The sequence below is a fragment of the Aedes albopictus genome, chromosome 2, assembly GCF_035046485.1.
Source record: "Aedes albopictus strain Foshan chromosome 2, AalbF5, whole genome shotgun sequence".
Lineage (NCBI taxonomy): Eukaryota > Metazoa > Arthropoda > Insecta > Diptera > Culicidae > Aedes > Aedes albopictus.
In genome coordinates this window covers 266,691,480-266,710,284 of record NC_085137.1, presented here as the reverse complement: position 1 = coordinate 266,710,284, position 18,805 = coordinate 266,691,480, and the positions used below count along the sequence as shown (strand labels likewise).

Here is an 18,805-nt window from a genome sequence, read left to right as displayed (position 1 = left end):
TACGAGACAGCACAACAAACTAGAAGGAGACGAGTACGCGCAATCGATTGTGTGTTGCTCGCTTACTTTGCTGCGCGCTGGAGCTCTCCTGTCTCTCACGCTTTGTCGTATGCACTCTCTCGGTGCTTGTCTCCGTGCTTTGCACTTGGCTTGATACTACGCATGATTGGAAAAATTTCGAATCAAACGACCCATCACTTGTCAACCCTTGACAAGCTTAACAACTTTGCCGAAAACACAAACTCTTAAATTAATTTATTAAGTGATTTTTTTCTGTTTGGAGACAAGCACAGTCCCAAGCACCGTGCATTACTCCCTGCGCCGTAGAGCTAGTGCTGCGATTGTCTCTCGCACAATTACGAAAGCTCTCTCACTCATACGTCTCTGACACATTCTACGGGCCCCGTATCATCAATACCAATTTTTCAAAGTTGAGTTATGGAGTGTTTGACAATTTTATCACATTCTACATTACTTCTGTCATCCAAAAATCTATTCGACTTGATATTAGTATGACAATAAATATAAATTGAACGACGATTAAGATTAACATTTAAATCGTGATTTTAAGTCTTTTAGGCACACTTTTCATCCAAACTATCGTATTTTAAACACCAACACACTGATTTTTCAAAAGTCTTCCATTATTTGTAGATAAATGTATGTAGATTTTTTAGCATAACAAGATTTTTAATCGGAAGACTTTACAACTCTGAAATATGGCTGATCATAGTATGGGTTTTTATTGCGTTGTAACGTCACGAAAAATCAACATTTTTAAATTTTATTCAAATACGGAAAACGTTACAAATATGATATTTTGTATGCTCTTTGTACTCGAAAAGATCTTTCAAATGAGACTAAAAAAAAAGAAAATCGGTTCACGGAAGCCTGAGTTTCACCTGGTTGAAGTTTGCGTTGTAACGTCACGAAAAAAAAGTTCTGTGGAAAAGACCAAATCTTTCTGGATTGGACGACTTCTGAATTGGACAAACGTAGTTCTATATTCAAAACAGTTTCGTTCTTGTTGTGTATGAGCTCTTTTTCGAGATATCGTTTATAAATTGCGTACCATTGCCGGTCAATAAACTACGTAGATTTTTTAAGAACGGGGGAGATGGTGTTAGGCCAAAATCTACGATGTAATTGTACTGCGATATTGTAAAATTTTTTAATCGTAATCTAATACCACTCAAACCGAAAATTTCTGTGATATGAGTGGCCAACGGACGAAACACTGACGAAATTACAAAGTTGGTCAAAGACTTACAGTTGATGGATAGTTTGATTTAAAGTTCCACCAACAGGCGGCGCTAGAGAACTTACAAATTTAAAATTTCATACATCTCAGGATCCCTTTTACATAGAAATACGATTTCTTCGGCAAAGTTGTTTGGTAAGTAAAGGACTTGCAGTTGATTTACCAATAGATGCGAGATTTTGCCACTAGAAGACGTTAGTTTCCATTTTGCAAAAGCAGGCAAGGGAATAGAATTTCTTGAAAAGTATTCTACAAGCTGGAACTTTTTTCACTTTGGACATATTGTATTCAAATCAAATTGAAATGAAAGATCAATATATAATTCTTAACTCTCAAAATTTAATTTAATTTGATTCACTTATTCCTTAGATATAAGAGTTAATAGAACACAGTCAAAAATATGATTCTGCTTAAAGCGCTCCATCTTTGTGTAGAGTCAACCAATCAAGTCCAAAATTGTAAAAATTACAGATAACAAGATGAGGAACTATCAGTCAAAATTTGAGAATTTTTGATATATTTTATAAAAAGTTACGGCTTGTTGAATGTTTTTTCAGACTCTAGTTTAATTTAAAAACACTTCACTAATACTTCACTTTTGCAAAAGAAAATAAAAAATGAATAACTCTTTTAAAGAAAAACTAGAAAGGACGAGCAAATTCCTTTTAATTCTACTACTGTGCTTATCTTCGGACAGATAGGCCTATTTCGTCTGTGACTTACAGACTTCTTCAGTGTCAAGTGCTCGACTGAGTGTGTATGCCCTCTAGCGCCTCCTGGTGGAAGGATTTGAAATCATACGGCCCATCAATTGAAAGTTCTTGACCAGCAAAACAATTTTGTCGATGACACAAACTGTCTAAATAGTTAGGATCTTGAAATGTATGGAATGGATATTACGTCAGTGTTACATCTATTTTTGATATAACAAGAACCACCGACAAACAGACGTAACACCTACGAAATTGAAACTCATATATCTCGGGACTCTAATTACTTAGACTTTAGACTTTTAGAATGTTTTGTCAAGAATTTTCAGTTTAAAAGCCGTTTGGTTCAAGTTTCTAACTGACTAGTGGTACATAGGGTGACCAAGGGTATTATCGGCAGGTTTGTTCTCTTCGTCATGGGGGGTTTTTGTGGGCCAAATTGCCTAAAATTTGGGCATACAGCTCAGCTTGGTTGGGAAGGATTTGAGGCTAACTCTGAGTTCAATAGGTTTCAAAAAACCTTTTTTTTTTTTTTTTGTCTTTATTATCGAGATTTTCAGCCCGAGGCTGGTTCGTCTCCGAAAAAACCTTCCATGACGAAGAGATCAAAACTGCCGAAAATACGTAATTTTCCCTAGTTGAAATTTTGAAAAATAATGCACTTTATATTTATTCAAATAATATTTAACATGTTGTAACTTGTTATAAAGTGTCCAAAGATTTTGCCAAAAAACTAATCAAAATTTGTTGATTTTTTTTTTAATTCTAAACTATTGTAAACTTTTAATAAGCGCCGCCCAGTGTGTCTGAATCTCACATCCAATAGTAAATCAGCTGTAAGTTTTTGACTTATCAAACAACTTTGCCAAAGACACTAACTCTCTAAGTAATTATGACTCTGACATATATAGGATGGATTTTTTTGTCAGAATTAGATCTATTTGTCTCTGGAATCACAGAAATTGAGTGGTATGCAAATCCTCAGGTATGTCTTTGGTTCAATAACTGCTCGCACATCTTAAAGCTTTTTCAATTGAATCAATGACATTGCATAACCCTTTCGTGACGAACCAGCACAATCGTGCTGTTCAGCGGGTACAGTTTTGCATATTTTTTCATCTTTTTAGACTTTGTTTTATATGATGTAAACTGTTTCAATAATTCAGCTATAGCTTATACTTGTATGTGTGCAAACAAACCTTTGTTTACGTTGCCTGTGAATTATACCACAACAAGGTAAACAAAAAGTGGGCAAAAACCATAAAACATGAAAAAGTTTTATCTGTCGCATATTTCTGTTTCCGATTTACCTAGGTAGTCAAAGCAAGAAATCGAAAGATAAAGAGTAGTTCTTTCAAATGAGTAGAAATAATTGTTGCTTTTTTGGAAATTCTAAAAGTTGTGGAGAGCCAAAGTTGAGCAATTTGTATGGAGATTTCACTTTTTTGCGCTCCGTCCCGAAAGGGATAAATTATTGAACAAATGTTTAATTCGACGGCGTGATAAGCTTTATACTGCAAAATCTTAATATCTGGCGGTGCGAAGTAATGAATATCAACGGTTTAGTCTTTCATTTTATTTTCATTTTCATTTTGCAGCATTTGGTGGGGCAATGAGAGCGCAAGTCAGTCCAAAGCCGATGATAAGGAGGGGTAATGGCTGAATAGTCTTTGCTGACCACATAAACGCCATGGGATAGGAAAAGGGTATTTTGGTGTGGGATTAGGGTGTTGGTGCAGACTTGACGATATCAATGCTATTCAGATGCAAAATAATTTTAAGGCTCAATAGTGAATCACATACCTTACAAAACCAAAAAACAATAATCCACAAAATACCAAGCAAGTCATGGAAAAAAAGCGCCCGATTGTTTATTTTGTCAATTATAACAAACGGAAACTTCTACGCTCTCCGACTCGCCAGTCACCCCGGAAAAAATGTCCCTTCAGTTCTGGAAAATATATTATCCCCAATTAATCCTTTAATCGAATTGTCCGCGTGGTCTTGTAGTACCCCTGCTAGGTAAGAATCAGTCATTGCCATACATATTAAATGCTAGACATGACCCCATGGATAGCATTTGCATATGTTAAAGCTTTGCTGATGTGACTTTCCTATTAGGCAATTCTCTCATCTCATGTTTGTCTTCAAAACCTTATCAAGCTTAGAAAATTGAAGTTGATAAACAATACATTACAAGGTTCGAATTCCCATAGAATGAGATCATTCATTCGCACTACAACACCATAGGAGATAATACCACATTGACTGATTACAGTACAAATGTGAAAAATCTCCCTTTTCCCCCTATCCGCAACCCGGGGACGCGCCCTGTTGGATTTCGAAAGCCTCGGAGAATATTACAAACCTTCAATGGCATTCCCATAAACTAACCCACATTGCCCATTCAGGGGTCTGACTGGGCCTATTACCCTCCCTCAGTTTGTAATATTCTCACCAACTTGGAATTATATTTTCCCGGCACATAAATGACTTCGACAAATGTTCGATATACTATGCAGCGTCATGATCAGTATAACTATATCAGATGACGATGACTTGAAGATCTGATTTTTACAGAATTGTTTGCCATTGATTATACATTCAGCTATTTCAATCATTACTGCAAAGCACATCGACCACATGCCTGAAATCAAAGCTTCCTGGAAGATATAATCCAAGCCCAGGGAATATCAACGGTTTAGTCTTTGGGACAATATTAGATTGATATGGGTGGTACTAGGCCGAAGATGGGTACCATTAACCTTCATGAAGGAGTTTTCATACTGCTGATAGCAATAACTTGGCCCTCCGAGCCATTTATCACAAAACGTATTTCCAATAAAATAAAGTTGCTCTTGGAGCAGTAAAAATAATGCAATAATATATTCACAAATTCGGGCAATTTTGTCTGATTATTCTGATTCAAAAATGATGTGCATTTTCGTGACGTTACAACGCGAGCAGAACCCTGTTTGAAACTGAACGGGCGTTGAAACATCACGAAATGTAAAAGTCAATTATTCAAAAACGAATCCGAAATGTATATGTTTTATTTCACTGCATTGAAGAACAAACCAATAAATTTCAATGGTGGGAGAAATTTTCAGTTTGAAATAAAAATCCGAGCAAATTTTTCAAAATGTTGGTTGCGCGGTAGAGGAGGTCGAATTCTAGCGCGTCACGCTACAAATACGCATTTTAAACAAGTTTTTCTAATGAAAACTAAATTTTAAATAGGTCAAACATATCTGAAATTTTACAAGGAATCTGAATATGATAAAATATTTTGAGGTTTACAGTCGTTTTTTTGAATTATAGTGAAAAATCTGACTACGAATGCGTAGAAACGTTTTAACGTCACGGTAGAATGTGCCTTATCTCGACGGCGTGATGAGTTATATGCTGAAAAATTTTTAATATCTGGTGGTGCAAAATAATGGATCTCAGCGCGCTCGTCTTTGTTCCAAACAGGAAGAATATGGGTGATACTAAACCGAAGATGGGTGCCGGTGTCATTAACCTTCATGAAGGAATATTCATACTACTGATAGCAATAACTTAGCCCTCCGAGCCATTTATCAGAAAATGAATTTTCAATAGAATAAAGTTCCCCTTGAAGCAGTGAAGAAAATGCAATGATATATTCACAAATTCGGGTAAATTTGGCTGATTATTCTGATTCTGACATGATGTGCATTTTCGTGACGTTACAACGCGAGCAGGACCCTGTTTGAAACTGAACGGGCGTTGTAACGTCACGAAATGTAAAAGTCGATTATTCAAAAACAAATCCGAAATTTAAATATTTTATTCCATTTAATTGAAGGACAAACCAATAAATTTCAATGGTGGGAAAAAAATTCAGAATGTCATAAAAATCCGAGCAGATTTTTTAAGATGTTGGTAGAGCGTTAGAGAGGGTCGGATTCTAGCGCGTTGTAACGTCACGCTACAAATACGCATTTTGAACACGTTTTTCTAATGAAAACTAAATGTTCAATAGGTCAAATATATCAGAAATTTTACAAGGAATCCAAATATGAAAACATATTTTGCGGTTTACGCTCGTTTTCATGAGTTATAGAGGAAAATCTGACTACGAATGCATCAAAATGTTGTAACGTCACGGTAGAATGTGTCCTCTGTCTCTCGGCAAAATGGGAGACAAGCACTTGAGATTGTGTGAAGCACACGCTTTTTTCGCACCGCACGGTGCATGCCGCCAATCCCTGCTTTCAAATGATGTAAAAATTTTAGAAATCGGTGGTTGCCCTCATGATGAAAAAAATGTTTTGGTATAAAAATCCAAGATGGCGGCCAAAATCAATATGGCCGAGCCAACTTTTTATTATTGTGAATAGTAGCTCTATCTTTTCTCTTTTCAACAACAATTCGTTTAGAGGTGGTTTTTGGAGAAACTTTCGAGTTATAACGGTTTATATGAGCCACCATTTGACCAAAATCGAGGAGTCTGCAAAAATTGTTGTGGCTCTAACTAACGAGGGGTCCATCAATTTGAGTAACCAAATGCATTTTTCTTACTTTTTAGCGAGGGCTTTCAGAAAATCGGCACCTTAAACATTTTTGAAGACAAGGTGTAAATAGTGGGCCGGTCTCAGCGAGAATTACCCATATTGCAAGTACTAGGCTACTCTGAATTTAGCAGTTAATCTCTTTTTTGCGCAGGCACGCATTAAATTCAAAATCGCGAAAGCTTCAGTCACAGACAAACAGACGTAGCACTTGCGAAATTTCCATCGACCCCACTTTTAACGATCATTTTAAATTTTCATAGTTGTGGTTTTCACAAAAATAGGCGCGCGCATCGTTTTTCTATGCGTTTGACGTTTCACACTAGCGCCTTCTGTTGACAATATTGCACTACACAGTGATTCGTGCAACTTTTGTGATGGTAGTGTGAACTGGGAGATTAATTTCCATGAAAATCGTTCAAGGTGTTACGTCTGTTTGTCTGTGCTTCAGTGGTCTCATCACATTCCGTTCGCTCTATTAGCTTTTAAGTCAGGCAAGTACACCTAAAATCTGGATGTACATGTTTTTGTTACAAAGTCCATATCTGAAAACTTTTATAAATCGTTACAAACAACGAGCAATTGTATGTCCAACAGTGGAACGACTTTCCAATGCTCTTCTTCGAACACAGCATACCGAAAGCCTACGCTGGTGATTTGCCTCCTGGCAAATACCACCAGAAAGTTAGTGGTGAAAATAGTGCAATTCCACGTATCCTGAAATAAGATAAAGGGATACGTGTCATTCTTAATCTTAGTAAAGATTTCAAAAATAACTCAATAGTCTCAAAATATTTTAAACTCGTAAGTTTCTCTACTTTACAGTTAGAAGAGTTGTATATATTTGAGCTTCCGATTTCCATAATATAATTGCACCCTAAGAGAACGTCCATAAAATACGTCACACTTTGAGGGGGGAGGGGGGGTTCAGCAAAGCGTGACAGCTCATACAAAAATTTCAGAGGTCCCAGAGGTGTGACATAGGGGGGAGGGGGGGTTGAAATTGGTCGATTTTTGCGTGACGTAAGCAATGGACGTTCCCTAATGTGTATTGAAAAAACATATAATTTTACTCATAAGTAATTTATCTGTCCAGTAGGGGAACCAACATATTTAGGACACAGCAACGTGCCAATATTTTTTGGACACTTACGGCAAAAACAAATGGAAGTGTCCAAAATATATTGCCGTAGCGCTGTGTCCAAAATACGTTGGTTCCTCTATTTTCAGTTCAAAAGTCCCATTTTTATTTTGTTACTATCTGATGTACAAATCTGTACAAGTCTACGGGTCGCGCCCAAGAGATTTTTATTTCTGCATAAAAACTGCCAAACAATGTCCTGAATCGATTTCATCGTAATGCAATTAATACAACTATTTTTTTTACAGGTATGCTCCCATCAAGTGTTTGCTGCTACGTTTGTATAGTACTGGCAATCATGATGAAACAAATTTTGTTTGTTCATTCTGCATCGTTACGAAGGTAAGGCTGATATTTTCTGTTCTGGTTCCGTCGTTAAAGTTTACAATAAGGCAGAAAGAAAGATGGGTCAACGTATAATTTTGGAAGCAAACATAAATAATACATTTTTGATTAACACATTGCCACGAGCGGAATCTAGCAAGAAAACACCTCTAGCGCTTCAAGAGTGCATTTTTTAGTTGGTGTCTTCACCAAAATACAAGTATTTTATCTGTACTTTGAAGTGGTGATGAAAGTTAGTTGGTAATTTTGCCGCATAGTTGGCGCTGCGATACTAACTTTTTTGTTTTACGTCGTACAGGTTTCCGATCTTCTGCAAAGCTGTAGAGCGTGCAAAAAAGTAAAGTCACCGGAGCCACTAATGTTGTGTGAATTTAAATTGCAAACTTATATTAAAATAAAATTTATCTGAAATAAACGTTCAATGTATCACTATTTTGAATGTTTTTTACAAATGTGTCACGTTCAACACCTTACACGTGTTAATCAAAATAGCCTGCGTCTTATTATACTAATTTTACATATTTTTGGTGCATTTAAGGTGAAGGTTGCTGGAAATCATAACAATACTTTTGTCTCCCGTTCAAATTCTCTCCCAACCACCCACTTGACCAAAACAAACCAGCAGTACACAGTGCGCAACGTACCTTGGTTAATGAAACGAAAAAAAAAAACTTCTGTTGAACTAAACCATTGAACGTGAACAGTATATTTTCTTTTAATTTTCACTTTCATTTCATTGATTCAGTCGGTTCATCATCACAAAATGCTCAAAATCATTCTAAAATCTTTTTCCCAAACAATACCGTCTACCCCCGTTGGTTTGAACTACACCTCATGCAAACAAACGGGGTTCATTTTTTAATTTGAACTTCTAGTAACCCTGTGAACATCGAAAAACACAATGATGGTAACCCTTTTTGCTGTTTTGTTTTGATTCTGCGTTCCGTTTCACCCCGTTCCATGAGCAGAATGACGTTTGAACCATTTTTAGTTTGAACGATGTGCAGATTAGAGGGGGTCAAATTAAAAAGTGTTCAGATTAGATGAGGTCAAACCAACGGGGGTAGACGGTATTTGCTTAGTATCGCCAACATTTACCACACTGTGCAAAGTTTTATTTACATTTGTTGACACTTCTCTCCTCTCTTCTCTTGCACCTTTCTCGCCGGAGGGTACTACCGTAATGTGGGATGACATCAAATATATTAATAATAACACATAACTTACAAAAGCATGTTCATGTCTATCTTAACATTGTTTGGCATGTACTTTTAAAGATGTTTTCATAATATGAAAAAATGTTAGCAAATATATAGTTGTCCTGCGTGATTAACAGTAACAGCGATTGATTCAAATCTATTTTGCACTGAACAACAACACGCAGTTTTACGGTGCGCGTTTCAGTTTAGCAGACCGCGACTGAAATTGAATCAGTTTTCCGATTAAAAAAGTGGGAAATAAATAAGTTTTCGAGGACAAACGCCCAACCAAAGGAACATAGGACCATTTCTCTGTATCGCATCAAATTTTCACAGTGCTGGTATATGTGGAAGTGCCCAAAAAAGTGTTTTGAAAAAGGTGCGAGGCGTGCTCGTCATCGAAGAAAGATGCGGTGTGTGCTATATTTTGGCACGAAATTATGAAAGTATCAAAAATATTCAAAAGGAGTTCTTCGCAACTAGTGTGAAATTTTGTTATTCATCACGAGTAGCAATCGCAGTGCAGTTTGAGCAGGTAAGCTAGCCTTATTTAAAATTTTTTTTACTCATCCTCTGTGCTCGTCGATCATTATGGCGAGGGGAAGGAAGGGTAAAGGTGTAAGCGACTGCCATGCTGGCTGTAATTCTTGGACGCTTGCAACTATGTCCTTAAAATGGTATTTTACTCACGTTTTCAAGAGCACCAATCTTGAAAATTCGTAAACAAATGCTCTCGTTTTGGAAAAGCTGTCCCTTTTTGCAAGTGAGCAAAGCCAGAATAAACAAGTGCGGCTTGGTTCGATACTTCGTTCTTTAGAGTTGTGCCTCTAAAGTTTATATGCAAAATTGCTATGGGATTTCTTGATGTTTCACCTTAATTCGCTGTTTGGGGCGACTGACAACTGATCAAAATGCTCTAGACGCATGCAACTGACGAGGAATTCGTCACGAAATACTCACATATTTGCACAATCGGTCTATAATTATAGGAGTTGCTGTGCGACGGCGGTCAGACGACAATCTCGGGCGTATTTACAATGATCGATTTCTCTTCATCGATTTTCTCTTCGGCTCATAACTTGGCCTGCAAATCATTTTTGGTTGTTTTTGTTGTTTTAGATGCTAGTCCTAGTCGTCCTTCACCGAAATACACCGAGAGATCATGGTCGTATTTTCCAGAATAATCCGAAGAGAAAATCGACGAAGAGAAATCGATCATTGTAGATACGCCTGTATGATTTTAAACGCAAGATATTTTTTTTATTCCGGGGATGTTCTGCCATCCATTCTATATGCCGGAATTGTGTTGCCACTAGATCCTCACGGATTACTTTTACAATAAAAGCACAGAAGAACAGACGTAACACTTACAACAAATATCATTTCAAATATCGCCACGAAAACGTAATCGCCCAATGCTACATGTACTGTGTTTGACCGGGACACCACTAAGTAGTGAGCAAACGTCAAACAAGAGCAAAAACGATGCCAGCGCAATGCGAGGCTAATAGAGGTGGGGAAGAAGATACTTCGTGTGCGTGATATCCGTGTCTGGTGCACTACTACAATCAAAGCGAGCTCCCATAAGAACGTATGTCAAATAGAGACGTCACTATTTGTGTTTACATTTTTCTTTCATTACTAATACATAGCCATCTCTTCTTCTTCCCCACCTGTAATATACTCTCATTGATGCCAGCGCACAGTGGCTGGAGGCCAGACAAAACCTCAAAAATTGAACCCAAAGTTTCATTGCTTTAAAATTTTTCTCTTACTATAAATACAGGCGCTGAGATAGAAAGGGTTGTCTGCGTGGACGCGATCCGTATTTGTTCGAATGAAAGATGCGAGGAGGGAAAACACGCTAACGACAGTGTCAACACTGGGTTTTGGATTGATATGAATGAGCTATTGTGATTGCTATCGATGCTAAATCTCTTGTTGTAATAGAAAAGTTACTGATATTCGAAATTAAAAACTAATGAGAACTTAGTATATTAAACCTAAAAATTAATTTGTATTTGAGCTGAAAATTGTAAGTAAATGCGTTACATAATATTAAGTTTACTATATGCAATACTCTCCACAGGCGAGGAGTTATTGAACGAACGCGGAGTAAATGCTATACACGAAAAGAATTTTTTTTTTTTTTTTTTTTTTTCAAAGTGATTACGGCGGTAGCACACTGGCTTATGTTCTACACCGCACCCTTTCCCTACATTTGCTTCTAGGAGCCTCTATTTTTGTTTCAACACACAGAAGTACGTAGGCATATCGTGGCCCAAGTCGACACTGTTTTGGCCTGCGTTGAACAAAAATAGTTTTAATAAAAGTTTCCTCTTTTTTTCTTTTTGTCAATTGGTTTTTTGTAGTATGGTTCATGTATTTAGTTAGGTTCTTGTCAATTTGTCAATTATTCGAATTAGATCTCCAAGGTAATAGTCAATTAAGTCATTCTGATCTGTTCTATCATAGCAGCTTTAGTCTTTATTGAAGTGTAGTTTTATTGGAAATATGCTGAATGTCGTTATTAAAAAGAGACGTCTGAATTTGTGTCCTGCTAGTTGTTCCGTCATGCACATACATCATATCGTAATAATGCCTAGGAGATTAACAAAAACACGTGTGTTCGGTCAGATGTTCATTGCGTAGAAAGTCAAGGAAAATAGGTTTCTGTACTATCAACCGGCGAAAAGCCTACGGGTGAATATAAAAAAATGGACAATAATTCTGTCTTGCGCATTGTTTCCTATCGGCCACTATTTTAGTGTAGTTCCAACTGCAAGCTTTTTTTCCAATCTTAGCGTTAATTGTCTTCTAGGTACTTCTAGATAGATTCATCGAATCAGTCGAACCCTATGTTAAAATATAGTCGATTCTGTGTCAAATTGTTTTCTTGATTTCGCTAATCGTTTTCTGCTGCTCTGTGTTCATCTCCTGTGTTCCTAAATTGTCATCGGTCCAAAACCCACAGAAACATGTAACTGAACTTCTGATATTTTTCTGTTGGTGTCTTAACACCATCTAAGAAATAAACTAAAATACGCCAAGTTGGTCAATTGATTGTAATTATACAAAAAATGCTTGTCAACTATTTTGTATTCATTCCCTTACAAATACTATGAAAAATATTCAAATTCGTTCAATTGTCCTATCGATCCTTCCTAGATAAACCATGTCATTTTCTCAAGCGTAGCCTAGAAATGTCAACCTAGTCATACACAAGTAACGTTATTCAGTTAATATACCGCATTTAGTTCACTACTGGACTGCGAACTGCGACATTATAAGTGCGAAAACGTAAATAAAAGTGCGCGATTGCATCAAATCAAGTTGATGTCTTCGGCGCACTATTTCTTCAATCTATGGAGAACAAGTGCTCTGAAGACACCGAGTTGATTTGATGCAATCGCGCACTTTTATTAGCGTTTTCGCACTCGTGAAAACTAGTGCGATAGTCCAGTGGTGAACTAAATGCGCTATAAAAAGCAGTCAGTATTTGTCAAAAATGTCACGTCGAACGCATTGACGTCAACAATGCGTTTAAGTGTTCGCACGTTAGCTTCGAATCTATCAGCACAATTAAGTGCTGCAAATCTCCTTCCCACTATTAATTCTTCGGTCGATTTTAATTGCTTTATTTAAAGAAAAATTGTAAATGTAAAAATTCGAAAAAGAGACTATGACATTAATAAATTACTAATCAAAATCAACCGAGAAACGTGGGAAATAGAGCCCAAACAACATTTTGAAGACAGCTGGCTGTAAAAGGTTCCAAAACCTGTCACAAATCCTATAATATCTTTATTAGGATTTGCAACGATCACCAAAACCTTCTCAAATCCAACTGACTTGGATTTATTGCTTGGGAATAGACTCTACTGAGCCCCGGCGGTTCCTCCTGTTTATCGAGCATGTCTGATGCATATGATCAGCCATACTCCATCTGCAGCAGCCGGTTCGTGGTGAACCGTTGGAGGCGCATTAAAGTGTTAAAAAGGTGATATGTTTCACTAAAGAACACTACATTACAAAAATCAAAATGAAACTCCTTCACTTTAATACCGTCAACCCCTGCGAACTTGGCCAGGGCTATATACGGATGAATTAGCATACTCGATTTACTACCGTAAGTTGTTGTAGCTTTGTAATGGTCACTGAATTCTAACCAAACGATGCATTGTTTAGGGTTAACGTTGTAGGGCAATAGGATGTTCGTGGGATGAGTTGCCAGGTGGAAAATCAAATCTGTAAGTAAAACTAACACATAAATCCGTAATGTACTAAATGGAGTATATTTTTAGTTGTGAGTGTGCCGATCAACATTACTTCAAAATCTGTTTTTCAATATGCTGCCCTGAACTCCACCCAACACAGGGGGGGCCAAAATGTTTGGGATAGGCAACTGTTTTTTCTCACAAAAAAATTCAACACGCTGTAACTTTTCATAGATTGTATCGGAAATTCTCAAATTTTGACTGTTTGTCAACCTATTATATGTGCATCATTGATACAAATGTTTGAGCTCGATTGGTCAATCTTTCGCGAAGCTAGAACCGTTCTTGAAAAACACATTTTTTGAACAACATATGTTTGAACTGTCGTATCTCAGAAACCAGTGTCTCGTACACTTGGTTACCACACTCTGTATTACCTCTTGTACACTGTTTCCGGAACTGCACTTATACCTTACTTGAACGTTAGCACTCAATCACTGGACTTGTCATCTAATTGATTTAAGACTTAACACTGTCTATCTGAGACTGCTCAAGACTGACTGAGTCTGACCGAGACTGGGACTGGGACTGCTGTCCTTTATTGAAAATCCCTCTTTATAAGCGTTACAAGTGGTTCTACAATTTTGTGACATATGGTTTACTAACTATGTGGACCAACTTGGAGAGAGTTCGCGAGCATCGAATGGAAAGAGTATAAAGAGAGAGAGAGAGAGAGAGAGAGAGAGAGAGAGAGAGAGAGAGAGAGAGTAATTATATAAAAGCTTTGAAAGAGTTAAGTACATATTTCGTTAGTCATATGGAAAGCTTTCGCTCTACGCTTGCGATTGTTGCGAAGCGTGAGAGTGGGTGAGAATCGAAATGGTGTGAGCAAGAATGTTCTTTACTAGCTGCGCGCGAGGTGTGTTTGTTTGAGAGAAAAGGTTCTACATTGTATTGGAAGGGTGAATAGCATATGGCCTGAATTTGGGTGTTTATTTCTATGAATTCGATAAATGAAATTTGATCCTTGGAAACGGTATTTCGCAAGTTGAACGGTACCGAATTGTTTATAGCAAATTGATTCTTGGTATTTGGATATATGTATCGGGTCGTTGGCTAAGAGTTCAATGGCTTTGAAAGTTATCGGTGTTCTAGGAAAGTCTATAGGTAATGATTGCATGGTTCCCAGAAAGCGGGGTGGTCTTGGCATAGCATAGCATGCTTCGTTACTAAGTAGTTTGCTACAATGAAATTGAATGAAATTTTGAACTTTTATCAACGATATATTGATGCTTCACAAGTTATCAAAACATAGGTACTTTTTGTACGTTGAAAAAAGGTATCATGTTGGGACTCTTCATGGATCTTTCTCGATAAAATGTAAATTTTTTACATCAATGTCATGAACTACTTCCGTTCTCAAGATATCTCTTATTAGATATATTTGAGCCTATTTGGATTAAAGAAAGAACATCGTTATTAATTTTTGTGTGGTGTTGAAAATTTGACTTATTTTACTCTATATGGGTGAAAATGTCACACCGGTATCACTTTATTGTCCTTAATATTACATATTAAAACGTCGTATCAAGTATTAAGTTATTGTTGATAAACGTTCAAAATTTTGTTCAAATCGGTTCACTGGTTTCCGAGATATGACAGTTCAATAATTAGTTGTCTAAAAAATAGTGTTTTACCCGAACGGTTCTAACTTAGCGAAAGATTAACCAATCGCGCTCAAACTTGAGTCAATGATGCACATATAATATGTTGGTAAACAGTCAAAATTTGAAAATTTTTGGTGCACTCTCTGAATAGTTACAGTATGTTGAACTTTTAAGTGGGAGAAAAAAAAGTTACCTATCCCAAACATTTTGGCCACCCCCTGTACTTCAACTAAGAAAAATTCCAATTTTCAAGTCAGTTGGAAAAAAGTTGAGTCCAAGGGAATTTTTGAAAGTTGTAAAATTATGTACCGTTGAATTTGTTTTTATCACCTTAATTTCAAACCAATGGCGCAGTGTATAACAAATAGCTGGTATTGCAATCCATGAATTTTGTTGTTATTTTGGAATACTTATAACCATAGCATTACAACATTTGATTAAACTTTTAACTTACATTTGTTGTCCTGTGAGATCATCAAAAAATGCAGTATTTACAGATTTTTTGGATAATAAATTCAGGATAAATTGTTATAGTACTTTTTAATGAAACATTTCGGAACGATCAGGTGTATTGCATCTAACCCCAAATCTTGTCTAGTTTTTGGGGTTATACGTCGCTGTCTGCGCAAAACTGCGCTAGGAACGAAAAAAATTAATACTTTTTTTTAAGAAAGTTGTAATGGAGACGTATGGTTGCGGAGCAGTCGAAAATTATTATTTTTTTTTTTTTTTGAACATAAACACATGAAATATATTTGGGTCATTCCACACCAAGTGTACACACCGCGTGTTATCGACCAACACGGATTTGTACTAAATTTTGTTGAAATGTTTGTTTAAATGGAGAAAGAAAAAATCCAAATTTTAGTGCCAATCAGATCAACCGTCGGCCCGTGGCAGCACCCCTCGTCTTTGTCAATACAAGAAAAATCAAAATTTTCCTTTCCTTTCCTTAATTTATAACTTTGAAACTATAACATATAAGGACTGTTCATTTTATAAAACGGACAACTTTACAAGGCTTTAAAAAGAAGACGCGGATCTCAAATTTAACCACCCTTGCTTCGTTGCTCAGTACATCATCTCTCATTATAGTAACCATTTTTGAATCGAATAAAAATAATTTTATTTTATAGAAAATCGGCCAGGTGTTAAATGAGGTAAATTTTGCTGAAAATTGATAATATATATAAAATTACAGTTTACTTGTGGTATATCGTTTTTAATATCAGAAAAGTATGTGTCATGCTGCAGCAGCATGAGTAATAAAAATTCTGGCAAAATTTAAACCTTGTTGGAGAATAAGTTGTTGAGATATTAAAGTCTCAAGTGAGTTTCGACTTTTTGAATAAAATTCAATTTTAATGCAAAAAGGGCATGGAAATATTAAATAATCAATTTTTTTATGCATCCAGTCGAAAGTGGGAATAATGTGGTTTTAAATGCAGAAAACTGCTTCTTAATAGCATTGCTGGTTTGGTAACTGTGTGCCATTACAGGTACAATAATCAAAACAGTTTCGTTCTTTGAAGGTTATTCCAAATAACAATGCAACTTTATGCAAGTTTTTCATAACAAAGATGTTAGAAATAAAAACTTTACATCCGATTATTATTAAATGAGGTGTACAATAACATTGTATCAACTTTGTTGAAATTAAATAATCTCAAGATTCGCTAGAGTTGAAAATCTCCATCACAAAAAGTATGCAATTTTTTACTACGACCATCTTTATGGATTTAATTTTTGATGGAGAATGCAATTTAAAGTATTTTTTCTTCTGCATCATTCAGAAAGCAGTATTCTACTACTCTGGACAAACTTTTAGCCGAATCCGTTGTGCTATTGCAGCACAGGACTTAAATTAATATTTTTTAATAATTTCTATGAAAATAAGGCAACTCACTATATCAAGCTGGAGGCTCCTTGCTGCATTATTACTGATTATTTATTGAGCTTTACCTTTAGTAGAATAGTATAAGATTCCAATATATTAGAAACTTCATGAAAATGTGCATGTTAAGGCGAAACTGGAAGCATTTTCTCATTTTTTCGGTTTTTGTTTTTTTTTTAAATAACGAAGCAATATTTTCAAAATCGGTTTTCGTGCACATGTAGAGTATGGATCAAGGTATCTTCTGAATTTTTTTGAGGTGGAAAATATTTTCCATTTTTGCAGAAACCATCTTTTGTGAAATTTTGTTCAAGAATGGTTTCTGCAAAAACGAAAAACATTTTCCACTACAAAAAAATTCAGACGATACCTTGATCCATACTCTACATGTGCACGAAAACCGATTTTGAAAATATTGCTTCGTTATTTATTAAAAAATCAAAAACCAAAAAGTGAGGAAATGCTTCCAGTTTCGCCTTAAGTATGTGAAAAGTTATGTCGAATTTGAAGAAATGGGTTTTATTGATGTTTTACGAAAATCGCTTCAGTTATACATTAAAGAACATTTGGCGTGATGTTATATTTTTCCTACATTTGAGAATAGCTATAGAAAGTAATGCAAAAAACTGATAATGATTTTATTGAAAAATAAAAAGATATCGCTCAAGCAAGTTGTCCGTTTTGTACATTGAACAGTCCTTACACACGTTTGACCTTCGGCTGTTTTGAACAAAATTGTTGGAGGAGCCAAGGACTTTTTTTTTCGATACAGTGTTGCCAAATATATTATCTTTCAATTTTAAAATTAAAAATCGATTTTTCGTCGAATGAGTATATTTTGATTTTAAAAATTTTGCTCCATCCAGACATTTTCCAATCGAAATAGCCTAACTCCCCGAGGTCTTTTTGGCAGTTCCAGAGATAGTGTTTTTAAGCTTGAAAATCGTTTTTCTCCAATATATTAAATTAGTCCAACTTACAAGTTTCGCTAAGAAAACATTATTCGATGCAATTTAAAGGTGATCTGGGCCCACAGTTGTTCAAGAGCGTCGCTAATGGAGGCAGGTTCACGCATGCTTGCAAGGTGTGAGGCAACTGCCACTAGAACGCCACCGCCTCTAGTTTTGTGGCTATTTCCCGGGTTACGGTCAGTTCTGTAGACGGTGTAATGTTCCCCAAACAACTGTGCTGAGTGTATAGCCTTGTCGAGCCAGGTTTCAGTCAGCACTACAACATCATAATCTTGGTCGCTAACAGCAGGAAAGAAGTCATCAATTTTAGTGCGGAGTCCTCGTACATTCTGGTAATAAATGCGTAGAGGTCGAGAGTCATTTAAAACCTTGATTCCCACGGTGTCCTGTAGGGGGAGAGTGAAGTTATCACGCGACCCTATTCCGGTAACTTTACACATGACATCGTTGCCATTTCCGTCACTCAATTCCACGGAGTTGTTAGTGTCATCATAAAGCGGAAAGGCCGATACTGTATGCTTCGGAAAGTCACCACAAGCACGAGTTGACAAAAACGTTCCCTCCGCTGGCGGAAAATGCGGAACTGCCGGATGTGGTATCCAAGAGGGTCCGGCAACCGCAAACGTTGTGTTGCCAGTTGTGGCGTTCCAGATGTCATACTTCCGCGCATCGGTTAGTGCTTCTGTTGGAATGCTGCTTCTAATGCAGTTTTCGGTAGAGTCTACCAGCAAAATTTTGCCCTCGGGGTGCTGTAGTGACGTGCTGGAAATGATGGCAGAATCAGGAACCACATATTTCTAAGAGATATCATACTTGCCTGTAAGTTGGGTTCGGAAGACCCCGTCATCCAACTCACACGCAGGAC

At 36.6% G+C, this 18,805-nt stretch overlaps 1 protein-coding gene across 1 annotated transcript in view; it reads left to right on the top strand.

Annotated features, from left to right (window-relative positions):
* Window positions 1–18,805, top strand: part of LOC115261841 (diuretic hormone class 2) — a 331,133-nt gene that overhangs the window by 115,737 nt on the left and 196,591 nt on the right. Inside the window, exon 2 of the mRNA XM_062854938.1 lies at window positions 7,896–7,989. Coding sequence (XP_062710922.1) covers window positions 7,898–7,989 — 92 coding nt within the window. The 5' untranslated portion in view covers window positions 7,896–7,897. The remainder of the gene's footprint in view (window positions 1–7,895; window positions 7,990–18,805) is intronic.